This window comes from Haliaeetus albicilla, chromosome 13 (genome assembly GCF_947461875.1).
Source record: "Haliaeetus albicilla chromosome 13, bHalAlb1.1, whole genome shotgun sequence".
NCBI lineage: Eukaryota > Metazoa > Chordata > Aves > Accipitriformes > Accipitridae > Haliaeetus > Haliaeetus albicilla.
This window is the reverse complement of record NC_091495.1, coordinates 8,914,472-8,941,334: the sequence shown is the minus strand read 5'-3', so window position 1 is coordinate 8,941,334 and position 26,863 is coordinate 8,914,472. Positions and strand designations below refer to the sequence as shown.

The following is a 26,863-nucleotide window of genomic DNA, read 5'->3' as shown; positions in this document are numbered from 1 at the left end:
GGGAGGGGGCAGCGGCCGCCTCCGGCCACACCTGTGGCGCAGCGGCGGCGGCGGAGGAAGCGGCCGGCTGGTCCGCGCGGACGGGTCGGCGCCCGGCGGCACCATGACGGTGGGTGCGCGGCGGGGCGCCAAGGCCAGGGGCAGGTACTGCCGCCGCGGGCGCGACGACGACCAGGTCTCCATCCTGCCCGGCGAGGAGGACGAGGAGGCGGCGGCGGCGGCTGGGGGCAGCGCGCTGGAGAAGGAGAAGGAGGAGGAGGAGGAGGAGGGCGGCTCTGCCTCCAGGAAGGTGCACTTCGTCCTCCTGCCCGACTCCTACGAGCCGCTGCGCCCGCCGCGGGCCGCCGCCAAGCGGCCCTACGGGAAGCGGCTGAAGGAGTACGGGAAGGTGAGGGCAGGGCGCGCCCGGGGACGCCGGAGCGGGGACCCTCGGCGCCGGGCGGGCCGGGGGGGGTCTCGGCACCCAAGTCCCCCTTGTCCCTCAGGCGCTTGAGCGGCGGCGCTGAGCCCCGAGGCGGGGTCCGCCGCCGGGCTGGGTCGTGGTCTTGCCGGGGAGGAGGCGGTGCTGCTGGGGAAGGCAGGCAGGACGCCGACCCTCGCCGGGATCAGAGAGTAGAAAATCTGCCGTTTCGGAGTGAAAATGACACTAAGCTGGTCCATGTGACGGGCACTTTGCCTTTCTTTGTTCTGCGTTTCCCTCGGCGGCGTTGTTTTGACACCATCCCTTAAAACTTCCAGTTAATTGGCCTGCTTTTCTTTGGTTTTTTTCGTCTACTTCAGTGACCGAAAGAAAGGGCAATAACATCCCTCCGGTACACTCGTTCGCCAGTTTACCGTCCCGGCGTCCCCTGAAAGCCACTGGTATGAGTTAAAGAAAAAAACGCAACGTGCTCTTCATTGTGTAACAACTATTTTGGATCAGAATTGTTCTTTTGCTTTCCTGTGTGGAAAGTCACAAGTCCGGCAGTCCGGTGGCTTGTTGGGTTTTTTTCCCCCGGAGGCCGGGTGCCTTTGATTACGAAAGCGCTATTTGGAGGAATTCGATTATTTTTTCTCTTGTTATGTCACTGAAGTACAGCTCTGGTATGACTTGGATATTTGTAGCAAAAAGTAGTTTCTGTGTGAGCAGGAAAAACCTGTTTGGTGCCCAGAATCTTTTCCTACCAGAGAGATTACAGATGTCAGCATGAGACAAGACTTTCTACTGCGTTCTTTAAAAAATGGTGATTTTGGTAAAGTTATGCTTGCTATCTCCGATATGCAGAAAATGCCAGTTAGTTTGGCAAAGTTACTTACTTTGAAATTCACACAGTTTACAGATAACAGCGTAGTCATGAGCTGCCTCACAAATACTACCGTTTCATAAAGAGGAATGGAATATTTCATTCTTTAATGATGGATTTGATACTTTGAGTTTCCAACACTGATTTCCAAGTCACAGTAAGCACATGTAGTAGGAAGCAGTGTCAAGTCTGTAGTCTCGATTTATACAGAGCAGTTCTGTGAGCACGGTTATGTCGCAGCAGTTCATAATTTTGCTATTGGTGCTATTGCTGTGTGTGCTGTTGGTATAAATGCACTTGTAACTGTGTTTAGAGCACGGGCCAGTGCTTGGACGCTGCGTATTCCCTTTTGTATTGGTCAGACGACATCCCCACAGGGAAGGTTTGCCAGTTTGGCTTTGGCAGTGAAGAACAACTTGTGAAAGCGTTGGTGAGGTGCGGGTAGGTAAGTGGCACACAGCGCAGGAGGGAGGAAAGAAGCTGCCCGTGTGACATAGTAGGACAGGGCAGAGGTGGGAAGGGAAGGCCCTGCGTCTCCTCCTCCGTCCTCAGGCTCTACCCCCAGGCTCGAGCTGCCCTTTTATTTTGCCTTCTTAACTCCCTTCAAGTAAGTTTCCATAGGAGTAAATGCAGCAAAAATCAGCTATGTAGTGGCATCGTGACAGCTGAAGGTTTTCATGTGCCAGTGCCACTGTAATCCAGCTTTAAGAAATCCTAGGAATATAATAGATACTGACTGGATTTCACTGATTTAAAAGTATATCCTCTGTTCCAGTGTTTTCCATATTACAAGAGGCGATTTTGATATAGTCCCACACAACCATAAAGTGCTACTAACAGTTAATTCTGATATTCCTCCCAAACTGACCACACTGTATTAATTCCCCAGTCATGACCAGCCATATGAGCAAAAACTATCAAGAGTGAAATTAAAATTAGATTAAGGTTGTTAGTTTAAATAATCTGCAGCAAGTTATCTCTAATGCAGTACATAGATGAGCTCTTAAACCTGTAGAGACGTGAAAGTGGGTCAAAACATTCTTATTTTGACCAAACATATCTTTGACAAAAAGCAATGAAGTTTCCATAAAAATATTCTTAGTGGTTTACTGCCTTCTTGTTCAGCACCAGTTTTAACAGCTTATGTGCTTTTGAGAGTTACTAACATACTTACAACATGTGTGTGTGGGAAACATGTACCTCTACAAACTAGGTGTGAATTTAAACTAATTTTATTCTTGAATAGAAGCCCACGTAAAAGCCTGGCTTCCTGTGGAGGCTGCACCTGTTCAGTTTAACTATACTCTGTAGGTGTGTATTTCTGTATAAAAATAGATGATAATATGTTGGTCTATGCTCAAGCCCTCATTAGCTGTGGGAGAAGTTCATTTTCTGGGTTGGTGACATTGGCTGTTGGAACGATTTTACGTGAAGGTATTTTCTATCACCTCTCCTTTTTTTATCCCCTTCTCCCATCTCTCTCCGCAGAATGTCAGCAAAGCTCTGCAGAAGGGATGCCGCTACTTGGTGGTCGGCCTGCAAGGATTAGCAGCAGCCTATTCCGCTCCCTTTGGAGTGGCAGCTCAGGTGGCATCCTTCATCCGCTAGCGCAGCTCCACGCGCCCCACCGGGGAGGACGTGAGGCCATCGCTGCTTTCTTAGGATTAAATCTGAGACCTGCATCTGAGAAACCTCTTGGACAAACAGTCCCAGCCCTGAGCCCCTCCACCAGCCCCTTCCCCAAGACTGAGTGCTCTTCTCCGCAAAAACTTCTGGCGCTTTAAAAAATCAGGATTGGGTTGAAGAAATGCAAGGATGAGGAAATAATCTTCGACTAATTGAGCTGAAGTTTGTTCTCGGACATGAGTTGGTTTTCTAGAGCTTTGTGCTATGTGTGGAAGGGAGCCAAGGATGGATGGAAAAGCAAGTAGATGAGGGAGAGAGAAATGAAGGAAAATAGAAATAGCGGGGGTGTGGGGGAGTGGTGCAGATAGGGAGGTGGGGATCTGGGTCTGGCTAGTGAGAGGACTTGTCAAAGCAGTGGAGGAAACAGATAACGAGTGATCAGGAAAAGGTAGTCTTTGGTTTTCTGAGGTCTTTTTTGTTGGTTTTTTTTGGTTTTTTTTTTTTACCCTGAGAGGTTTAAGATTAGGAGTATACTTAAAAATACACTTGGATATACATGGACTATTGTCTAAGACAGGGAGAGCTTTGCTGCATCACAGTTGTTCATTTCAAACTCTGGACGTAATGAGCCTTTAAATCTTAAGACTGATGTAAAAATCCAGAAAGAAAATGAGGTGTGTTTGTCTTCTGATTTGGGGGCATTAAAGGTTTACTGCTGCTGTGAAATCTGCACATATTTTTTAACCGAGAACAGAGCTTATATCTGACACACCTGATTCTGGAAGCTGGGGCATAAGAACAACCAGTTCTGTGGTGTTCACCAGAAAAAAAAGGGATTACCAGCTGCATCTGAAAAAAACCTACATACAGTGTTTGGTATAAGAATGTACAATGGTTTTGTATAAGAATGGGGCCAAATAACCTGCCAGCTCCATCTTCATTTCCGTATGTGGAAGCTCTAGCTAGAGGATGTCAACATCAGATGGCTCAGCTCAGTGGTGCGGATGCAGCAGCTTCCGTGTGACACCTCCAGGGACATAAATCTTGTATTGATGACACGGGAACAAGGGGGTTTATGTGCCTTCAAAATTCTGTGGGTTTGGGGTTTTTTTTCCTATCAGTCTTCTGTGGTAGCAGTAAGTGATTTCCCTGCTAGCACTTTCTCTGTATTATAGATCTTTCTAGTTTTGATAGTGGTTTTGTAATCGAGGCATTGAGTTATTTGGAAAAAAAATGCTGTTCATTTGCTTTCTTTGCCTTTTTTGAATGAAAGTGTTTGCATGTCTTAGCAAACCACACTGTATTTCTTTTAAGCGTAGAAAATGAAGCAAAGGTGGATTTTTTAAATAATAAAAAAAAGTAATGTGATTCATGTTGTGTGTTCACCTACACACATAAGTAAGCGCACAAAGGAGGAGGTTCTCAGCGGCGGCCCAAGCAGCGGGGGAAGCTGCAGTGTAAACTTCCCTGTGTTGTTCTGCCCGTGGCCTTGGTGCTCTTCTAGAAGGACACGGTTGTAGCCCAAACTGCATGGAAATGCTCAGGAAAGGCAAGGAGTGGAGATGAGGCTGCAGAGGATCTAAGGTTGCACGAGTTGGGGTAGGAATAGCCACAACGGGATTACACTCATTGATTTCACACTTTTAGTTGTTTCTCTTGAGCTTTCTTGTGGGGACAGACCTGTGCCTCCCATCTGCCCCCCCAGCATGCCAGAGGCTCTGGGTAACTGCTGTGTCTTTCGCAGTAAGAACAGGGCTGTACTAACACCCACAGGCCACACGAGCCTGCACACTTTGGGATTAACTTCAAATTTTGTTACACCACTCTTACGTTTTACAGTGCTTTTACAGCGTGAATCGTTAGAGCTTTTTTTAAATGACTAAAGCAATGCAGGGGAGATTTGTGTCTCCATTTTCCTCTGTGAAATGGGTGCCCGTCAATTTGTCTGTGTGTCCTCTGAATAGAAAGGCTGCTCCCTCATTGCAACACCCAGGGTCCAACCTGTTCAATGCAGGGACTTTCCACAGAGGTAAACATGAACTTTAGCTCATGAACCACTCAGCACAATAGTTACCACTGACTTTTGCCTGATGACCTATGGTCTCTGCTCATCTGGTGCACCTTTAAGGGAATAACCTGGTTGCCAGTCACGCAGAACCTGAATGATATGCAAATGGTGTTTCCGTGTGAGCCTGAGAAAAGAAAAGCTTGATACATATTGGTGAGTCAGCTTCTGCTGAACAGTGTTTCTAAAATAGACCAAAAACAAAGAAGGAAAGAGGAGAGAGAAAGAAAAAGTAAGCAAGTAACCTACGCTGTTTCTCTAAAACAGCTGGTGATTCATGCCAGCCTATTTTCCTTCCTCAAAATGAACTGATGGTTCTCACTGAGGCTACCAATTAGTGCTGCTTATCAGTTCTCCTCGAGCAGCAATTCACTCCTCAGCTGGTGGAGTGCATTTGTGAGGCCAAGCCTTGGCCAGGGTTTGCTCCTCTCTTCACCAGCCCAGCTCACACAGCAGTGTCTAGAAAATCTGAGTCTGGGGGGTGAGGTTCATTTTTCAGCGGGGTGCATTGGCAGGGGGCTGTAGTTCCTGTCAATCGTGGCAGCATCCCTGCCATGCCAGCTCTGGCTTAGCCAAGATGCAAAAAGCTGCGACAGGGCAGATCCTGCAGCACTGTTGCTAAATGTTGTCTGGCTGACATAAGAGAAGAGGAAATATTCCCTGACCAACTCAGCCTTGGGTGGCAGGTCATCCTGCTCAGCCAACAAGAAATGGCAACCTCCATCTGAAGCAGAACCGTTGTGCTGGAAGTCTGCAAGTGACTTGGAGGAGAGCGAGCTGTCGGTGACGGTGAGGATGCTGGGCTTTCCGGGGCAGCCCTGACGGTGTGCCCAGCCAGGAGGGCAGTCCGGGATGGACTCAGCTTCTGCACGGCCTTTCTGTGCTCTTGGCGAGGTGGGCCTTGGAGGAGCCACCCCAGCAGGGAAAGCTTTCGACCCACGCGTGCAGGCAGGCTCCTTTATTATAACGGGCTTGTCTGCAGCATATCTCCTGGTTCTTCTGAGGAACAAAACGGACATTTGACCCTCTCATAGACAAAAGTGGGATATGCTTATATTAATATCCGGGTGGATATTACAGTACAGCAGGTACACGGAGAAGATTTGATTTGACGTTTGAGCTGGATGAAATACGTTCCTCCCTTCAGGCACTTGCTTGGCACCTCTACCCATCACTTCAGCTTGCAGGTTTTTGTGTTCGGTGGCATGTTAGTGTGCTGACTCCTTTCAAATTTCTACCCACCTTTCACCATGTTTTATAACAAATGGCAGGATAAATAAGTTCAGGAAGCTGAATATATGCAAGAGTGGCAAGAAGTAGACAACTCGTCCAAGCTTCTCTCAGGAATGAACTCCGCTAACCTGACAGCCTGGCAAGTCACTTTTAAATTAAAACCCTGGCTATTCCTACTGCCAGCTCAATGAGTCACAGAGCAGAATAAAGCTTGTTTCTGCTGGTTTTGCCAGAGCATTTAATTACCACTCTGGCTTACCGTAGTCTCTGAGGAAATGGCAGAGGACTCGCAGCTATTGTCCTTTGTCCTGCAACATCAGCAGCAAGGAAGCGCTCTTGCACAGCTTGCTTTTGAAGTGCTGCAACTGAGGAGAGCCGTACCACACCACGTCACTTCGGTGTTTCCAGGGCTTTGCCGGTCCCGGGCCAAGGTTCACTTCAGGCATGAACAACCCCGTAAGACTGGCAAGGCGGCAGGTTTTGAGTTGGTGTGCTGTAAAACTAGTCGTCTCTTTTTCTGTATCCTGAGTCCCTTGTTAGCTAGGCACTGGCCTCTTCTGAGGAAAAACTGGTCCTAAAATGTGTACCAAGTTGCTGCAGTTACCTGTACAGAGCGTGCTTTGGAAATCCTTTTTCTTCAAGGAGCAGTAGAGAGCCTAAAGAGCCTGTAGATTAATTGAGATAATTAAATTAAAAGAAAGTAGAGGAATCAAATTCTCCCCTTCCTTTTCCTTGTAGGAAGTAGTATCAGGCTGCCAGACCTGTTTTGGGGCGAAGTCTAGAGACTCTGAGCTCAGGGAGGGTGGTGCTCCTTCCCAAATCCTGCATCGCCTACGAGGAGAGGCTCAGGGCTCTGGGCTCGTTCAGCTGGAGGAGGGAAGGACCTGACAGCAGCTTTTCAATACCTAAGAAGGGGTGGCTAACAAGATGGACCCAGGCTCTTTATGGAGGTCCGCAGCCAGACAGCAGGAGGCCATCGTCATAAATTGAAACTGGGGAGTTTCCAGCCAGATACAAGGTGGGGAAAACCACTAGTATGATTATTAAGCATGAGAAGAGGTTAGTTCAGGAGGTTGGGGAGTGTCTGTCCCTGGAGGCTCTCAAGGCATGACTGAACAAAGCGGAGAGCAACGCGCTGCGAGTTCAGTGTTGACCCTGCTGTGAGCAGGAGGCTGGAGGAGAGACCTCCTGGGGTCCTTCCAGCCTGGGTGACTCTCTGAGGCTATGAGTGGGATCCTGCTAAAAGCACAGACGCTAAGAGTAAAGCTTTGCGCTTTATAACAAGGAGCGACTCGGGATGATGCAAACTGCCTGAAGAACGGTTTGGCCCCCAGCGAAGTTTCTGCTGCATTGCACTATGCCGGCTGAAAGGCGATTGTCCTTTAGTGCCATCTCCTGGGAAAAAAACAGATTTCCAGCCTTGTCAGCCTGCCTTGTTGTTCTGCCTCATCTCCTGCAGGGATTTCCTGCCCTCCCCTAGGCTGGCCTCCTGGTTTGTCCAGACCCATCTTCAGGATGTTGGGTCCCAGCAGTGTAATGTGTGTCTCCATATACCAGTGTTTTCTAGCCACTTGAATCTTGAGCCTCCTGTTACGCAAGTATTTCAAATGTAAAGCCACAGAAACATTGTTCTTGTGTTGCTTTTTTTTTTTTTTCCTTCAACACCTAAAAATGCATTATGCTTTGTCCTGAGGTTCTTGCTGTGCCTTAAAAACATTTATTAAGGATGCTTCACTGGAGGAAAGTCAATGAGTCGTGGCTTCTTATTTCCGAATCTCATCTTCTGCTGGAGAAATCACAGCTGCTTAAGACAGGACATGTAATTTCAAATGCAGCAGGAACGGAGGACAGCAGACTGGAATAACCCCCACAGGAGCTGCCTTGGACCCCAGCTCCAGCACACCATGTGTACTTGCCTCCTCATGCTTTCTGTATTCCCCTATTTCTGCTGCCCATAAAAGAATCCTTGCTCCTTCCTTTCCTGGGACACTAAGCTAGCATCAGATTGCTTTTTCAGCTGTGCCTGAATTAGGGTGGGGACTTTCCTGTCCTTGGTGCATCCCATCCTCTCCTGTGATAGCCGCTAAACCACAGCTACAGAAGTGCGTTAGTTCTTGTGCTGCAGGATAAATGCACTGCTCACCAGTAAAGCCTCTCCTTTGGTCCTTACCTGCTCTCCCAGACGACATGCAGCTCTACCCTGACTATTCAGACTCCTAAAGCTGCCTGACAGATATTATATTCACCTGGATAATCGCATTTACAGAACATGGGGAGAACCTGTAATGTCATTAGCCTGTGTTAGTTAATACCGGGCCGAACATTTGCCTGGAACAACCATTTCTGTATTGTCCTGGTGAATTTAGAGAGACTGAAGTTTAGCATTTGACTGGAGGAAAAAGACAATTTTCAATTCATCTTCCTATATGACTGGACAGTCATTTCATCTTCCTATATGACAGAAGGAGCCTACCAACCTGCCTAGCTTTTAATGTATTTATGATTCTCTGTGTAGGAAAAGCCTCACAAAAAAAGATCCCTTTATCTCATTGCTCTGGCTCCATTAAAAGGCATCTATCATTAATGACTCTATTTTTAATTCTATCATCGCCAATTATTCGCCTGAGATTTTTCCATACGTTAATTTCACTGAGCTCATTTCTAGTGCATGACTCACTGAACTCCGGTTTCCTTGAAGATTTTAAGAGGAAACGGCAATGCTTTTATCCTCCCCTCCTCTCTATGAAGGAATCTTTGGAATTTATTGTTTGTTCTAAGTTTGGAAGAAGGATATAATTTTTGTGGGTGTGTGGGTGTAATATAATTTTTATCATATCTTGTTGAAATCAGCATAGGATGGCTGCATACTTGGCTATGTCATCCCCTCATCTCTGCCTTTTGCTGAATTACAGAGTCACTGGAAAAATAACTGGTATATCCCTGGTATGGGCATTTAACCCTATTCCTTCACTAAGACAAGCCCAGCCTACATTTAGATCCATCCTAACACCCTGTCACCTAATCTAGGCCAGCATTTTGCTGTCTTTGTCACCGGGATTTTTTTTGTAATGTCCATCCAAATCTCCCCCTCAGTGTGGTATTTTATGCCTTTCCAAAGTACAGCACTGTGCACATCCTATTGAAGACCTACAAGATCCCCAGTCACTTGTCTTTTTTTAGTGGAAACATGTAAAATTCTTCAACTCTTTCCTTGTCATTCATCTTAGACCTCTGATGGAGCCCCTGCTACAAGAGAGTCTAGGTCTGCCTCTAGAAGAATTATCTCCAATTGCCCACTGCATCTGAAAGCAGCTATGTCATTACTTTTTCCATAAAATTTGTTCCACCTGCGCATTTGTCACGTGGATGCTTCTGAGCTGACACCGTGCTTTTTCAAGATACGCCAGCATCACCCACTTTCATGACCAAGAGAGCCCAGCCCCAGTTTGCTGTGGGATTGACACTCCGAATCCTTTACCTGATCAGACACGTTCTAAGGAGCCCAAGGCAAGAACCTGGTGTGGAGAAATTCAGTACAACTGTCCTGAAGTTTGATGAAGTTGTAGGCAATTGAAAACACGAGCATTTCCTTTTAAGTGCAGGTTTACTGTGCCCGCTCTGGCTACAGCAAACACAATTCTGTCACACAAGAGGCTGTGTTTGGATTGTAACAAAAGCAGTACCTACATTTTGTGTGAATGGCTCTTATGCATATTGCTTTACAGCAGGAGTTGGTGGCTCCCAGGTAAGCACAGGTGTGCTGGGGATGGAGGATTAAACAAACCTGCTGGTGAAGCTATTTACTGGAGGCTTTTTGAGAGGTGCCAGGTGTATGGGTGAAGAGGGCTTTTCTCAAAGGCTGCAGTCTTAGACTGAAACGTTAAACCACAGCCATGCTCTCTGCAGCTATTTCTAATTTTACATTCCTTGTATCACAGCAGGAGAGGAGAGATTATACAGATGCTGCTGCCTTCTGTTATTCTTCTTCAAGCTCCTTCACACCATAGTCTCCAAGAAGAGTCAGGGCTGAGTGTAACAGCTGCTTTTCGGGGCTGGTCTGAACAAAATCTCCTTAGGCTCCAGGCCAGTGGATTTAGGGAATGAAAGTTTAAGGTCCTTCTTGGATTTAGAATTATTTTTTCTCTAAATTAATATGCAATCATTAGCAAAGGTGAGTTATTTCTGAATTTATAGTTAACAAGTCCTTCAAACTGAAAGAATCTGGTTTTGTACACCATGGTGCTGCCCATCATGTGTAACTAGGGAGGAGCTGTAGCTGTTCACACCACCATCATGCTGTATAGGTTCATACTTCTCCAAATTCTCATGCTAGGGAAGTATATATACACTCCAGACCTGTTTTCTCTGGCACCCAGAAGAAGGGAGCAAGAAGTAAATCACCCCAAATTTTTTCCTCTTATTCCAAATCCTGTCATTTTGATGCCTCGTAGACTGAAGTTCAGAGGACAAAAGCTTTCTGCGTTTTATGATTTGCACAGCAGAGAATACTACTGTATACAGTGCTCAAGAAATCACAGGAGATAGTTACTCATTTTTGCCTTAAGCTTGTGAAAATAAGCATCCACGTTTGTCAGGAATGCCTGTGTTTTTTTAAAAACTTGTGGCCAGCATAAATATTAATATATTTTTTTCATTTACTGCATTTGATGCGTTGCTTTTATTGTTAGATTCTAAAACCAGGTTGTATTTTTGTTTTTATCCCTTTAGTACTTATGTTAATTTGTTTTGATTCATGCTTGTAAGCACTGCTTATCAGACAGCGCTTACTAATTAGACAGTCATTGCAGTTTTGTTGAACTTTTGCTAATACATTAGATGCCTGGTTCCCCTTATAGTGTTTTTCTGCTCCTGTGGGTGCAGCTGCAGATCAAAGATCTCTGTGTGAATTCAATGAAATTACAAAATATTGACTCCATGTAAAATGAGAAGATTAATGGTTATCAAAGAGCGCGCAAGGGCTCTCAGTCTGCTCAGCAGGGCTGGCTCTCCTCTCGTGTCTGTGGCAGAGTCGTAAAAGTCATCACGAGTAATTATTTTTGACTCAGTGGGTCAACGATTTGAAGGTGGTGGGGGAGGTCTGGTCAAACCAGACCAAGCAGTTTAGCACCTATGATTTACCTGGCACAATGTGGGGGGGTCCCAGGGGTATGGAACAGGGGGTGTCTCACCGTGGTGAGTGGCCGCAGCCCGTCTGTGCTGCAGTGGGACAGCGTGACGTGGATTCAGGCTCACTGCCAGGCAGCTGCCACGGCTGCCAGGAGCAATGGAGCAAGGAAAGCCCACACATGAGGAGATCAGCCCTGCCGGAGATACCCCTCGAGCCTTCCCTGCATCGGTCCCATCTCAAGCGCACCAGTTCTGCCTCATTTCAGACTGGCCATTTCGGGTTACAAGCAGGAGCAGAAGGAGAGGGCTGTACTGTGGTAAATGAATGGAGGAGGAAATCTGCAGTGTTGGGCACAACTTCACATTCTCCTACAGGGGCTTACAGGGACCTGTGACTTTGAGGGCAGAGAGTGTGACTGAGCAGGATGGAAAGGAAGCAAACTTCAGAAGATCCCCATGCCACGGATACAAGACAGGTAACTTACCTTGTAAAAAACCCAATTTGCTCAGTTAAGAAGAGGTTTCAAATGATATGGAAGGTGAGCAGGCGGCAGACTATCTTGGCACGTGCCTCCCACGCAGTCCAACAGCAGCACAAGGCTCTGCTGATCAATAGTTAATCTCCAGAATGAACTGGGCTTGTTCCAGGGGCAAATTCAAAATAAACACAAGTCCTGCTTATCCTTAGTGTTGTGGCCTACTTGTAGAAGGTAGGTCTCAAAAACCATGACTGGCATTAGGGCATGATTTAAACAGCAAAATGACAAACGAGAGGGCAAAGGGATTGCCCTCCCTCCTGCCTTTTCTCAAAGCTAATGTTATCAGAGATCTTCACCCCAAAATCAGTCAGCAAAATGAGAATAACAGGGAGCAACTACCCAAGATAGCTGGGAGACCACTCAAGTAATACCGAGCATTCTGATGAGGAATGTACATGTTACTCCCTTCTGCACCACAGCTGGTCAGGCAGACTGTTAAGTGTCCCAGCACTGCTGCCTGCCCAGCACCCCCCCACCTGAAAGAAGCAGGCAAAGACACCTGCAACAAAATCAGGTTTATTTCCCTTCTCTGCTACAGCAACGACTGTGCCCCTGTGCTCAGGCAGAAGACGTCTGGCACTATTTGCTTCATGCTTTCATGCCCACAATCATATCGTGGACCTTTTGGTTGAGGGCTCCTCCGTGGACTCCCTTCTTGCCCACAAGGAAGATCAGGGCTTTGGGGGTCTTGCCAATACAAATGGATCTGCTGTCACTGCCTTTGCTTCTGACATCCATCACGTTGTCTTCATCCACCAGCAGGCTGTCACGAATCACACTGCACTTTTTGCCAGCTATGGTGATTCCTGTTAGCAGGAATGTTTTCCGATCCTGGCCTGTGATCAAGCCCACTTCTTGAGGCGAGATGGCTGCAAGGAGCCCGCCTGGCTTGGCCGCCCACACGCACTTATTGTCAGAGAGGCCCACGACAGCCACATCTTCAATGTTCCTGTCCGCCAGGATGCTATTGACGTAGCATTTCCAGTAATCCATTGTGGCCCGGCTGCCCGAATCTTGGAAATGCCCAGCGCTGAGCTTCCCCGTCTTCTACCTGCTGGGACTTTGGTCTCGGCACACTGGTCCTAAAAATTTCAGTTTGTGAGTTGGGCCTCCAGATCCCTGCAAGCCTGAACGGGGGAGCTGGGGGAAATCGACAGCCAAGGCTCTTGCCTTGCCTGCGAGGAGCGACCTGTGACGACAGCAGCGTTTGCCACTCCAGCCTGTTCTATGATGTCATATTTCCCTCGCAGCCGGGTGTCCCACAAAATGACTTCCCCGCAACCCTGCCGACAAGAGGGAAGCTCTCAGGGGGGGTCTCATAAATTTGGTACCAGGCGGCTGGGGCGGGCGGAGGCCTCCAGGGGACCCCCCACCCCAACCTCAGGCGCCGCCATTTGCCGCCCCCCACACCAGCTTTTCGCCTCCAGCCACCCGTGTCCCCCTTCTTCCCCGAGTCACACCAAACGGCTGAATTTCACCAGCTCGGGCAGCCCATACTTTTCCTGCGATGCCGTTCTTTGTAAAAGCCCAGATGTCAGAAGAAACGCACTTGCTGCCCGTGTTTCGTCACGCTGGCCGCTGGCAGCGAGCGCTCAAACTTTTATTTTCCACGCTGCGGTCGCCCTCGTCTTCCACCGAAGCCCTCGGCCCCGCGGAGGCCTCGGCCTGGGGCAAGCGGGCAGGTGCCGGCCAAACCCCCGCCGCCCGCCGGCGCGCTGCCCGCAGCGAGGTCCCTCAGGCGCCAGGCGCGGCGGGGCCGGAGGGGGGCGGCCGCCGACCCGCGGCCCGCCCCCGGCCCCGGCCCCGGCCCCTGCCCCGGCCCCTTCGGGCGTCCGCGCCGCCGCCGCCGGGGCCCAGTCGCCATGAGCGGGGCGAGGGGCGCGCTGGGCCTGTCGCTGCGGGCGGCGCGGCCGGGCTGGCTGTGGGGGGCGGCGGCGGCGTTGCTGGCGCTGGGCGCCCTGCTGGGGGCCTGGCGCTGGGCCGGGGGGCGCCGGCGGCGGCGGCTGCGGCTGCAGCGGGTGGGGACGGTGCTGAGCCTCTTCGTGTACCCGGTGAAGTCGTGCCGGGGGGTGGCGGTGCGGCGGGCGCAGGTGACGCCGATGGGGCTGCGGAGCGGGGAGCTGCGGGACAGGTACGGCGGGGCGAGGCGCGGTGCTCCTGCCCGGCCCGAGCCGGGGGCAGGCCCCGCTGCGGTCGGGCCCGGTTCTGGCTCCGCGTTTGTTCGCTGTGGTGTTCTTCACCGCCCCTGAGGAGGCACCTGTTTGCTGTGGCGGGCGCTGCCGTGCCCGGCACTCCGCGGTGCTGCGGGAGTAGCCTGCACCCGGCGTCGGCCTTTAACCTTGGGCGACGCGTTTCTGTCCCCCGTCGCGCTACAGGTTCTGGCTTGTGACCAAGGAAGATGGGCACATGGTTACAGCTCGCCAGGAGCCGCGGCTGGTCCTCGTCTCCGTCAGCTGTGAGAATGGGCACTTGGTCTTGGAGGCCCCAGAAATGAAGAAGCTGTGCTTGCCTGTAAAGCTCCCCAGGAAAAATCCCGTGGTGAACTGCAGGTAAACGAAGGAGGGTTGTTTCCCCTCCCTTCTCTCTAAATACCGCCTCTCGCTTACATGCTTTGCTGTTCAAGACTGTGTGATGGTTTGCGTTTTCTTATGCAGAAATTGGAGGGTGAAAGCTGGGGGCTTCTGCTTCTTTTCTGGGAGGGTCTGCCCCCCCCATCTGCAGAATGGAGACAGACTTCAGGCTAGGGCCTCTACTGACAGGACAAGGGACAAGTTTTAAACTAGAAGAGGGTAGGTTTAGATTAGACATAAGGAAAAAATTTTTCACAATGAGAGTGGTGAGACACCGGAATGGGTTGCCCAGAGAAATTGTGGGTGCCCCATCCCTGGCAGTGTTCAAGGCCAGGCTGGATGGGGCTTTGAGCAACCTGGTCTAGTGGAAGGTGTCCCAGCACATGCCAGGAGGATTGGACTGGATGATCTTTAAAGGTCCCTTCCAAGCCAAACCATTCCGTGATTCTGTGAAATTCTCTGCTGTGTGTTATACAGGAGGCCAGGATTGATTGTCATAACAAAAGGTCTAGTTTTAATCTGCTAAACGCTGATGGAAACAAATCTCAGGAAAAGATGACACAGTATTCAAAGACCATACATTTTATATCTGCCAAATGAACTGTGATCTTCAATCTTCATAGAATGTCATGTTTACTCATTTGTGTTTACTTATAGTGTTTTCATTTTTGCTTGAGTGAGCAATTGCATCTCAGAGCCTCAGTCATACATACTGGTATTTCTTGCTCACCGCTAGTAGCGTCAGCATTTTTGGATACACACTGGCCATTTGGAATTGGTGAGATGTAAGGGTTTAGATTCGCTCACCCCTGTCTGTAGGTGTTTAACTGAGGTGCCTAAATTAATATCTTGGTTGCCCGAGGCTTACTCTGTGGTCACTAGGGAAAGAAGGGCATCCCCAGAGAGCAAGTCATTCCTTGTAGGTGCTATCTCAAAGGGGTTTCAGGTGAACGGGTTACAATTGTAGTCATTTAGCTGTGTGCCTAGAGTTATGCCACATGAATGCAAGCATAGTTATTTTATCCATGTATTGAAATCCATGCTGGAAAATTGCCAGGGGGAAGCAGAAAACCTTTTCCCTGTTAAAATGTCAATTAATGTGTAAGACCATTTAGTAACTGAAAATGGTGTTAGCCCATACGGAGATACCGATAAAGTGTTTTTCCTTTGGGTAGCAGAGAAGGTTAATGTACCAGCTGCTATAATTAAAACTAAAAGAGTGCCGGAAAAGAAAATGCATTCACTAGCTTTTAGCATAAATCTGTTGCTATGGAAACCCTTGATCAGCATAGCTCAGTATCTTTGTTTATACAGGGCCAGTGCAAGTTACAAGTCATGGAGAAATAGGACAGTCTTTGAAAAATCTGTCTATAATGTGTGTATGTTAGCTGATGACACATACACTACAGAAACATGCAGTTTTCAAGATGTTATTTTTCTAAAATTTGTTGTGCCATTAGAAAAATATTTCAGTAGACTAAGTGCATTTCAGTAATGAAAAATTATCTTAGATTTTCAAATTTTACATCTCAGTGATTTGTTCTTCTCTTGATTTTTTTTCTTTCTTTGCCTTAATAAACTATAGCACACTCTAAATTGCTAGAATTTGGGAATGTGAATAAGCAAACGTTAGATGCATGTAAACAGACTTTAAAAATTACCGAGTTGTTTGGTAATGTAGGTGGTGTCATAGGATGTGAAATTAGCAATACCTATAGTTAAACATAGCCTCATACTTTTCAGGAGGAAGCCTGAAGTTTTGTATGACTCTGCTGTGCTTAAACAATTTGCCATTTGTCAGCTGAAGGCTGATTTTTTTCTAATCCATTCAGCCATTCGTAAGAATGAGGATTGGGAATAGTACTGTATTCAGGCAAATGAAGATTTGGTTTTTGCTCCTAGATTCTTCCCTTCCAGCTTGTGAGTAGCAGTAGCTGTCTTACTGCGCAGTACACTCTGCCGCCAAGGCCCTCTGCACAGACTTGTATTTATTCCACCACTGGGCGAGCATGATGCCTTCAGATTGGTGCTGTCTCATGCCTGGTAGTTGGGAGCTGAGGCAATGCAGTAGTGCCTCTCGCTGCAAAAGGCTGTGCAGATGCTAATCTTTAAAACTGGTACGTCCAGGTGCAGACTTTACATGGATATTTAAAAATCCTGTGTTGGGGGGAGTGAAAGGTAGGACTGAAGCCACTGTGTAGGCATTGTTTCTCTTTGTGCAAATATTAGAGGGTTTCTGTAGCCCTCTGGTTAAGAAGCATGTTCTTCATTTGTGCCCTTTGCCAGTATGTCAGTTTGTGTTGCAATACTTAAATTACATGATCTAGTCCCATGGATCCCTATACCACCGAGTGCTCAGGATAGATCTGCTTCCTGGGTGGAAAACAGTAGTGTTGGAAGCTGTAAGACACTCACCTCTGTTGTCCTGCCAGCCAGAAGGCGTGCAGACGCTGAGAGAATGGAGGGAAGAGAAAGGCAGTTGAATGCTGTCTGTGGCAATGGCATTTAACCCCAACCTGTACCACAGCATTGATACAGGGATCCCAGCAAATAAAGCAGCGATGCTGCTGCCAGCACCCTAATGATTCATCTCTCCCCCAGATGAGTAAAGGAGGGCTCCTAGGAGCTGGGCTCGGACTAGACGAACTGCCTGGGTATCTCTATGCTTTAAGCTGTCCAGGGTATGATTGCAGGGGTACAGGAAACTGCAGTGCATTTGGGTCAAAATCGCTACTTTTAATAGAGTAGTAAAACTATTCATGAGTGGTGTTGGAAGTTTACTGAAAGGTTGAGTTGAGGTTGACCTTTTCTTGCCAGGAAAGTGTTCCTTGCGTAAACTTGTTTGTATTCTGCTGCCAGTGGCTTTTTATGCCTCATGGACTTTGCTTCCATTATAAATCTTTAACCTCTCTTAAGATACTGAGCTATTCTATATGCTAAGTTTGAGCTTGAGAGTTTCACTCAGCTCTGGCTAAACTTTTACAGCACAAAAATCTGAAGGAGAGCTTCCTTAACAATCAGGGACACTTACAATTAATAACATTTGTAAATGTCAATTACAGTAACTAACCACATCCTTTCAAACTATGATTCATTTTCTGAATTTAATTACCTTTTATCTTTTGGTGTTACAATGGTGTGCAAATGCAAGAGTAGACCCTTTTTTTTGCTTGCAGGTATGGCAAACAGGTAGATTTGTTACTGGTCATTGATGTGACATTTAGCTCTGGGCACCTAAAGGCTATTTCACAGCTCATTCTTTTACCAGCTGGTATTGTCTGGCCATGTCCATATTACTTAGCTTTCAAAACAAGGTGGCCACAAAGATGTTGCACACTGGGAATGACTCTTGTGCCAAATTCAGAAACCAACTTCCACCTCATTACAATCCAGGTGGTTTGTTTACTCTATCTTGCTACTAGTATTAAAACAAGTTGTTTGCCTTTGAACAATAAATATCCTTGAGCCTTTGGCTTTCCAGCTAACTTGCTGATGCATCTTGTGACTCTTCAGGCTCTTTGGACTGGATATCCAAGGCAGGGACTGTGGAGATGAAGTAGCTCAGTGGATCACCACTTTCCTGAATTCAGAGCCGTATCGACTGGTGCACTTTGAGCCCTCCATGGTGCCAAGAAAGTCAAAGGACGTAATAAAACTTTTCCGAAACACAGATGAGGTAAATGAATGTTTATTTTCTCAGAAGTACTTTCTTTTAACCATTTCCCTCCCACCCACCCATTGAAACGTGCCCATTCCGTCATTGGTGATTGATTGAGCCCAGTTTAGCAAGGTATGTAGTCATGTACTTAAACCACATGAATATTCTTTTCTATGATGAGATGACTTGCTTGAATTCTACTTTAAATCTGTTCTAAGCTATTGACCGTTCACAGCTAAAGAGTCTGATGCTGATGTTTGAAGAGGAACTATTACATTGCAGAATAGCATTCCTTTTGTGCCTCAGTAAATATAAAAAAGTTATTTTTTTAAAGATGTTTTGATGGTGTAATCTGTGTTGCATAAAAAACCTCCGTTCCCTATCCCTTGTTAGGTCTAGGAGTGTACCGATATGAGTTGTGTTACCTCATATTTTGTTTAAAGGAACGATGCTTAACCCAGGGCTCTATAGTTGTGGGCCTAGGAATTAAAATCCAAAGAAGATTACAGAGGTTTCATATCTATCTTTTTCTGTGGGAAGAGGCTTGAAGGTGTGTGATTAGATAAAGTTAATGCAGGCAGGGAAAGGAGTTGCTGTGCTCAGTCATCCTCATGCCATTGAAGCCACTGATGCCCTTCTTTCTGTCTGAACAGCTCTCACGGGAAGATGGTTTGAACTGTACCTGATGAGTGTAAGCTTTTTAAGCAAATGCAAATTGTGAATACCTTGCCTTACTGATGTGATGCTATTACCTATAGGGCATCAGTGTTTTGCTTGTTGTTGCACAAAGAGGAGAAGGTATATTCAATTAGGGACTTCTATAGATATGCATTTATTATGTAAGGGCACTGAGACCAGTACAGAAGACTAGGTTTCAGCAAAAGGGATGCCAGATTAGGAGGTGTGACATTCAGGAATCCTAACATGAAAAGAGGGCAGAATCGTTTGTACAGGTATTTCACCACTCATCTTCTTGTGGTTGTAAAGGTATGTACAAGGTGGGGGGTGGTGAAGGATAATGTAAGAGAAAGACAGGAGGAGAGGTATACACTGAAATTCTTGCCAAATTTCTTTTTTTTTTTTTTTTTTTCTGTGGAACTAGCATATATAAGAGTTTTCTTTTAATACTGTTCATTGGCCTTGTTTGCTAAAAGGGCAGCCCTCCCACTTCCAAGCAAACTTAGACTGACGAATGGACAGTTGCAATTTGGTATTGCCGTTCTGTATATGAAACTCCCTCTGGTGTTGTGATAAGATAGATTCATTATATAGAAAAATCCAGTTAGTGGATTATAGTCAACCAGATAAGTTCAGCAGGTCCATAAACATCTTAAGTACCTTTCATAACTTACCATAACATGTTTTACTGATATACTTAATTCTGTCTGTAACACCTAGAATAAATGTCTGGGACATGCATACAGTATTATTTTGTAAGAAGATGCGGTAGCGTATAGAATTTTGGTTTAATTTTATAAGTAGAAGTTTAGTTTTACAGTTTGAGCAAACAGAACTTGCCATGGTTACTGAAATAGGAAAGCGCATGTTATTTTACTTGTTAACCTACTTTCAGGAAAATTAAAATCTGAGTGCAGCAGCCTAACAGTCCGGCTAGTATGTGGCCACTGGTTCCAACATATCTGTCCTTTTGCTGTTCAGTAACTTTCGTCCCGTGCTCTTACAGCAGCCTTAGGATTTGTTTGTGTTTGTTTGTGTAGGTTGCCTATCCTGACTGTAGCCCAGTCTTGATCCTCTCAGAAGCTTCACTGGAAGATTTAAATACCAGGCTGGAGAAGAAAGTTAAGATACAGAACTTCAGGCCAAATATTCTTGTGACAGATTGCGGTGCTTTTGAGGAGGTAAAATAACTGTCTTAAATGTCTTTTTGAAGGCTTGGTTATGTTTCTTTGTAACTCAAATTTCCTTATGTGATGGTGCCTACAAGGATGAGGAAAGCTGCTCTTCCATGATTTTTACAACTGGTTTCCAGAGAGATACAGCTTCTGCTCACATCAGTGCATGTGAAGCACTGAGGGAGGAGACAGGTCCGTGAATGCTTATTTAGCTTGGCAAAGGATAAAATAAGGGTATTTAAATGACAGGCTTGCTACTGAAAGCTCATCTTAAGTGTAAAGTAGGGAAAGCTACGCATGCTGTAATTGATCAATTAATGGTACAAATGAACAATTTGTAAATTGACAGTTTTACAGCCTTTGGCACAAGAGTAAAACTGACCCTTGCAATACCGCAGTCTATCACTGCATCTCTGACAATATTCTGGTAGTTCAAAAAACACTACCTAGGAAGGTATCTGGTGATGAAGTGAACGGGTAATGGTGGTGTTTACGTGTTTTTATGTCATGTTGCTGTTTTTCCAAAGAATTTGCTCTGGATAGATCAGATAATTTCCCAAATCTAAGAAGTTCCTAAAGTGGGAATGGGTTTTTGTCTTCCAAGAGAGATTGCAATAGGCAGCTTGTGTAGACGAGAAGTGAAAACTTAGTTCCACTAAAAATTTCCTTTCTGCAAAAATTGTGACTTATCAGAGGTCACAGATCAGATTATCACACATACAGTAAGAATAAGCTTGCTTTAGGTTCAGACGAGTCCATGCTGCAAAACGGGATTTGTTAGTTGTGTATCTTTCTTCCAGATATAATTACTAGTGGATCCTGAATTGGATGAATGCAGTGACTGCCGGTTTTTCATTAAAATAGTACCATAATATAACTGTACTTATTTTGAAGGTACAAGTAAAGGTGATCATCTGGAATGGTACTGCTGCTTCTAGGAATGACTGTGCCACTCCTGGAAAAATGGTTGCATGTGGATATGTCTAATCTGTGTATTACCTTCCCTCAGGACACCTGGGAGGAGATTCTTATTGGCGATGTGGAGATGAAAGGGACAGTGTGTTGTGCCAGGTAAACATTTGATTATTTTATATAGATGTATAGAGATTTATGATAAGAAGCTGTTATTGATTTGGCACTGTCTGTCATTGCAGGTGTATTTTAACAACTGTTAACCCGGACACTGGGGTCCTGGACAGGAAGGAGCCCCTGGAAACATTGAAAAGGTTGTAAAAATACCAGTGCTTCTTAGGCTGTGGGAGTGGATTTAGGCTAGGTCCCAACAGATGTTAGACTAGTATTTTAAAAGTGGTTTGAATTATGTGTGGGGCATAATAATGCAGTATAAAGGTCTGTGTATATTGGCTTCCATTCTACTTTCTGCAATTCTATACGGTAAGAAAATTGAGGAAGTTCTCTCTTCTTTCTTGCAAACTTTACATTCCCTGTCCCTTTCATCTCTGCTAGGGTGAATGCCTGGGCTAACAGGTATTTAAGGTATTCAAATGTATAACTTTGCAAGTTTGGCATTTCTTTTTACAAAGTCTTTTGTATGTGTATTATACACGGATGCGTGAATACAAACAGGCTTTTTTTTTCTCCATTTGAACTCCTTGTTTCTCTTAAACAGTATTTATTTAGCTTTTAGTCTAGTATGGTGACCGAAACAGGGCATCACTATTCAGGTGTCCTCTCTCTCATCACTGATATCTTGATGTTCACAATTTGTTACCACCGATTCTAAAGAAGTGCTCTCTCTCTGCAGTTACCGCTTATGTGATCCATCTGAGCAACACATATACAAATCCAGCCCTCTCTTTGGAAGGTACTTTGCCGTTGACAAAACTGGAACGATTCAAGTTGGAGACCCTGTGTACAAGATGGTCGAGTAATGAGAGAGGCTTTGATCAGAAGATGCTTTTCACTTTGATATGCGAATTGTTTTCCCATGTACTTGGTCACCAGCATAACTTTTTCTTACTCCTTGCAATATTTTTTGTGCTCTGTTCCTTTGTAAGGTGCAGGAGGTCTCTGAGGCTGTGAAGTGCCAGTCATTTCAGATCATGTCATCTACTAGCATGGCTGTAGCAACCATGTCTTAAGATTTTCTGGAGGCTGTGATAGAAGAAACTCTAATCCAAGACTTCACAGCACTGCTGTGAGTATCGCACCTCCTAAAATTTTGTGTCAAGCTCACTGTCGGAATCCAAAATTATGTACAAGGGCTTTGCATCGTGTATTATTTGCATTCAGTGCCTATAAAGAACCACAAACACAGTCATGCCAAGCGTAAAGTAAATATGTTGGTCACAGACCTGCCTTTACAAGTGAACACAGAGTGCAGATGGCAAGGCTCTGTCTTAGATTCCACCCTTAATTGGTCCTAATCATCTTAGCCTATCTGTGTCTGGAGGTACTTTTTTGCAATGTTTCTTACCCTGCGGTCGTTTCGTGAAGATTGGTACTGTCTTTTGAGATTGGAGCAGTATCAGAAGGAGAAGGATTGTGACCTGACTAAATGCTACTCTAGTCTAGGGGTGGGAACACTGGCCAGTGATGCGTAAGGCTGTGAGTTTGTTTAGTTTATGACCTCTGCTTGATAGAGTTTGAACCATCAATTTTTTCTCCTGTGAAGCATACTGTAACATTGAGGCTGTAGAGCAGTGATGCATTTGCTAATGTATCAGTAGAACTTCCAGTTTGACTAAACGAATTAGGTGTTCACTGGATCAGAGACTTCATGCACACTGGAGGGGAAGAAAAGCTGTTGGGAGTGATCCAATTCTGAGCCTGCCCCGTTCAAGCTGATGTCCAGGCCAATATTGTAGGGCTCCGCGTTCATGCTTGGTTCCCCTCTGGCTCAGTGAATCTCTTACTATAGAAAGTTAGGCTGCTAAGCAGATGTTTGGGAAGCTGTGGTTTTAGACTGAGCATGTTAACATTCTGGTTACGCATTTAGATCTCTGGTTGCCCCCCACCCCTGCCCCTGTTCTAACAAAAATGTTACCCATTTTTAGGCAGCTGATAATTATATTTTCTGCTATATTTTATACTGCATAAAACAGATAGGGGAGGAAACTAGTTGGATTATGGCACTAATATCTTTTCTTTAAAAGTTACATGATTATTTTTTAAAAAGAAAGTGGACTCCAAGACAAAAGCCAGCCGTCTTTCAAATGTTTGTCTGCCTGTTGCTTTGTTATAGATTACTAGATCTAGAAAGACTGTTGAACTAGCCAAAAAGAGGAATCTAATTAAGTGTGAAGAAGGACAAGTATGACCCAATTTGGTGTTTAGATTCTTTGTTTTCTGTTGTGAATATGAAACTGGAATTGTGCTACATGTTCACAACTCAGACCTGTAAAATGAAGAGCTGTCCTGCCTTTGAGCAAATTCAGACAGATGTATGTGGCAAGCCTGAAGCAAGCGTATGGGGAAGGTAGTTTTCTATTATTTGTGAACTCAGAGTTGCTCTGAATATCCTTTCGTTAGCAGAGTGCTCTTTAAGTATTGAGTTTTCCTGTGACAAACAAGTGCCCAGTTTGGACTGCGCATTGCATATTTGTGTATTGTTATGCCTGATGCAGCAACTAGTGGGAGGAAGTGAGAGAAAAAGAATCTTTTGAAAAGAAAAATAATCCTGAGGTTCACTTTTTAAAAGTATATGTTGAAGATCCTTAATATTAGAAGCTGAAACCTTGTGGAATTCCTAATGGTATTATTAAGCAAAGACCGCCTGCTGGCCTGCCAAAGCAGTTAGTTAAGTGTGTGTCTCTTCATTAAGTCAAAGAAGCGGAAGGAAAAAGAGCTGAATTTTTGCCTCTAGCCAGACATTTTTTCACTGTTGTTTTAGCACCACATTAGGATTTACGCAACACTAATTGTGTGGTATAGATCATGTTGCCTCTCGTTAGGCTATCGTCAATTGGGCTAATTTGGAAATAGGGCTGTCTTTCCAATGAGAAACTGCATCTGCATTCCTGTTAAGAAAATGTCATAGATCTAAAACCCTGATTTATCCCTGTAAAAGGCCCTTGGAAGAATTTGGCTAGAATGCTAAAACAGGTATGTGTCTGAGTAGAACACATTTCACAAATGACACTTAAATCAATTATGTGATGAAAGAGGGCCATTCCAGGATGTGGAGAGCATAACTTACGAACGTTACAATATAAATATCTTCATATAAATGTTGAACTGCTGTAACTGTAGGAATTGTGCTTGATTTTGCTAAAGCCATTTAGGAAATTGACTGAAAACATGTCAATCATAAAACACTATTTTTTAAATTGTGTACTTAAAAATGTTAATTGCTTTTTTAACTCTAGAGGAAAAAAACAAAAGTATAAACTTCTATTGAATCCAAACTCTTGTGAGGTGTAAAATTTGTGAATCTTCTGTTTTCTTTGTTTTCTGTTTCAGCATTTAACTTCTGCTCCTGTTTCCAGGACTTCTTTTATAATTAATATTTGTGATTTTTTTTTTTTTTAATCTTGCCTCTAAGTTCAGGAAAATATGCAGTTAACCAGAGGAAGCTATATGCGTAAGAGAGAAGTACCATCAGATGTAAGTGGTCTTCAGACTCAATTTTACAGCCCTTATGATCTAGATGATGAAAAAGAGGTTTACAGACTATCCACTTTTTTCTACGGACATATGAACATAGGGCAAAATGGGTTTGAAAGCAGGAAAGTACAGTACACTGAAGTCAATGCAAGGTCCTGTTCCCTGTTTCAGGTCGCTAAGTATAAAGCCAGAACTTTTTTTACAGCACCAACATAGTTCTTGCAGAAATATGTGTGAGAGAAGCACAGTCTTTGCAGGCAGAAATTTCCTGGTTGCTTTGAGGTGGGTACATCTTCAGCCAAGTCTGCCCCCACCCAAAAAAAACACCGAGAAAGATCCGTGCTTCTGCATCTTAAGGAGAAAAAAAGCCTTCCAAAGGCGTTGCTCCGCTTCTTCATAAGAAGAAAAGAGATTCCTGGCCCTTGCCACTACAAACGGCAAAGGTTTCAAAAAGGGCTGCCGCAGGGCATTCATTTCTTGTCTATTCTAGCACCTTAAATTGCCTTATTCTCATTTGAGATCCGTAAGAAATCCCCTGTGCTGGGCAGCTGCAGGGCTGAGGACTACACCTGCAAAGTCTTTGTTTCTTCTGGACAGAAGGTTCTTAAAAAATAATCCAGGCATCAAAACCACATGTGTATTAGTCTTTTCTTCAGCGGGAAGAGAGGCAGCATTCATACCTCATAAAGGTTCCTGTTAAGCCATTGTGTTAATATTAACAATCTCTGCTTAGAATGTCACTGTTACTAGTAATTATTTTTGCGTTTTACCTGGAGAAATTGGTGAAGTCAGTAAGGGTTTCCAACACTGGGCCTCTTCTGAAACAAATGTCTTTTATTCAACATGACAAATTTGGATTCTGGAGCCAGAATCTTCACTTGTATTGACTTTCCTGGTGTGGGACAAGGGTTTTCACCTATAGATGTACTTCTGATTTTCTTCACTTTTATTTATTGGTGTTCCTTTTCAAGTATCTTGAAACAGTGCCCTGCCTGTCTGCTAGCAGAGCTGCTTCCTGGGCAGTGTATGAAGAAGACGCCCACAGTGGAGAGGGGAGTGCTGGATGCTGCTGTGTGACTGCATTGTGTTGTGTGGGAGCACACAGTACTGGTCAGTGCTGGTGAAGCAGGGGTTAATATCTCTTGGCTACTCAGCTGGTAAATGTGCGTTTGGGATTGTTATAACCAGTCAAGCCTAGCAATGAAGCTTGGACTGAACCTGTGGTGAAGGTGAGTATCGTCTGCCACAGCTGAGACTGCCATGAAGCCATGAAGCAAAGAGAGCTGAGGAGGTGCCCATCTACGGCGAAGGGAAGGATGGTGTCAGCATGGCAAGTGTGGTTTGCTTGGTCAGGCAGACCAGGGAACAGGAACAGTTGGAAGGGGAAAGGAGGTGAGGAAGGCTCAGGTCTGTAGAGGGTGTGTGTCGGGGCTGGAGCTGCAGGAGATGGGGCTGTGAATCGAGGCAGGGAACTGGGTGGTTGCATGTTCTCAAGGTGTTTCTGTGCAGATGGATTTGAGAATGAGCCTTAGTTGTGCGGTAGCATTGACTTCCAATATTCATCACAGCCACTTGTAGCCTGGCCTGAGAAATGCCACACTCCCCAGTGGGCAACAGCTCATCACGTTGACTTCAGGAAATCGAACCCCAAGTAATTGTAGCCTGAGCTAAACAGCAGGTAGAGACTATCTTCTGTCTGTGCAGTCCATAGGCACAGAGGATGCTGTGGTACATCGTCGTGAAGAATTTGGGTGGGAACCTCTCTCATTTATCTGACCCCACGTAAAGCTAAAGCATCTCCCCTTTGCTCTTGGACCATTATGCACTAGGCACCTAGCTGACTGAAACTCCGCTTTCCTCCAGGATCAGTATTAGAAGAATTGTATCTCCACTAGTGCACAAAATTGCTCTGACGGCTTATCACTGCTTATTTACCAGCTGACTGTTCTCGCTTTCTTTAGGGGCTAGATAATAAGCACAGTGAAACAATTACTGTGCTTCATTGAAGTGCTAACCCTCATAAGCCTCTTTGCTGTTGAACTCCAAAAACCAGCTGCGTTCACTGTTAATTGAGGTTTGTCTTCCACAGATAATGAAGGATGATGATTTCTTCAGTCATAGCTGGCATGATTATATGCATTGACTCATGGACAGTTATTTTCGACAGACCTGCCTATATCACCTTGGCATAAGTAAAAGGTGATTGCTAAATGTCTTACCTCCACTTTATCAAGATTCCACTCATAGACGTGGAGGACTGAAAGAAACCAGCTGGGTCAGAGCATGCAGTCTTCTCTAACTGCAGAAAACAAAGCAATAGACATTAAATTCAGACTTGGAGAA

The 26,863-nt window shown here is 45.4% G+C and overlaps 3 protein-coding genes across 5 annotated transcripts; 2 read left to right on the top strand and 1 right to left on the bottom strand.

Annotated features, from left to right (window-relative positions):
* The first annotated feature begins 3 nt into the window (after positions 1-3).
* On the top strand, positions 4-4,277 carry C13H1orf115 (chromosome 13 C1orf115 homolog). Its single transcript, XM_069800087.1, has 2 exons — positions 4-388; positions 2,772-4,277. Exons 1-2 carry the CDS (start codon positions 104-106, stop codon positions 2,889-2,891), a joined length of 405 nt encoding a protein of 134 aa, XP_069656188.1. The 5' UTR covers positions 4-103; the 3' UTR covers positions 2,892-4,277.
* Positions 4,278-12,373: 8,096 nt separating this feature from the next.
* Positions 12,374-13,630, bottom strand: PFN3 (profilin 3). 3 transcript variants are annotated; one of them, XM_069800088.1, is made up of 2 exons: positions 13,352-13,630; positions 12,374-13,156 (listed from the first exon to the last, which is right to left on the bottom strand). In XM_069800088.1, the coding sequence occupies exon 2, from the start codon at positions 12,864-12,866 to the stop codon at positions 12,462-12,464; it is 405 nt and encodes a 134-aa protein (XP_069656189.1). In that variant the 5' UTR covers positions 12,867-13,156; positions 13,352-13,630; the 3' UTR covers positions 12,374-12,461. The 3 variants fall into 3 exon arrangements, with proteins under 3 accessions (XP_069656189.1, XP_069656190.1, XP_069656191.1); XM_069800089.1 differs by having other exon boundaries at positions 13,423-13,630; XM_069800090.1 differs by having other exon boundaries at positions 12,374-12,955; positions 13,423-13,630.
* Positions 13,631-13,710: 80 nt separating this feature from the next.
* MTARC2 (mitochondrial amidoxime reducing component 2) lies at positions 13,711-24,321 on the top strand. The gene is made up of 7 exons (XM_069800086.1): positions 13,711-14,004; positions 14,249-14,422; positions 17,957-18,119; positions 19,820-19,960; positions 20,964-21,025; positions 21,109-21,180; positions 21,720-24,321. The coding sequence occupies exons 1-7, from the start codon at positions 13,736-13,738 to the stop codon at positions 21,844-21,846; spliced, it is 1,008 nt and encodes a 335-aa protein (XP_069656187.1). The 5' UTR covers positions 13,711-13,735; the 3' UTR covers positions 21,847-24,321.
* The last annotated feature ends 2,542 nt before the right edge of the window (positions 24,322-26,863 follow it).

Excerpts from the sequence above, each read along its gene's own strand:
- C13H1orf115 (XM_069800087.1), top strand. The coding sequence starts at position 104 with ATGACGGTGGGTGCGCGGCGGGGCGCCAAGGCCAGGGGCAGGTACTGC. Across the intron at positions 389-2,771 it reads GGCTGAAGGAGTACGGGAAG|AATGTCAGCAAAGCTCTGCA; the intron begins GTGAGGGCAGGG and ends CTCTCTCCGCAG.
- PFN3 (XM_069800088.1), bottom strand. The coding sequence starts at position 12,866 with ATGGATTACTGGAAATGCTACGTCAATAGCATCCTGGCGGACAGGAAC.
- MTARC2 (XM_069800086.1), top strand. The coding sequence starts at position 13,736 with ATGAGCGGGGCGAGGGGCGCGCTGGGCCTGTCGCTGCGGGCGGCGCGG. Across the intron at positions 14,005-14,248 it reads AGCGGGGAGCTGCGGGACAG|GTTCTGGCTTGTGACCAAGG; the intron begins GTACGGCGGGGC and ends GTCGCGCTACAG. Across the intron at positions 14,423-17,956 it reads AATCCCGTGGTGAACTGCAG|GCTCTTTGGACTGGATATCC; the intron begins GTAAACGAAGGA and ends GTGACTCTTCAG.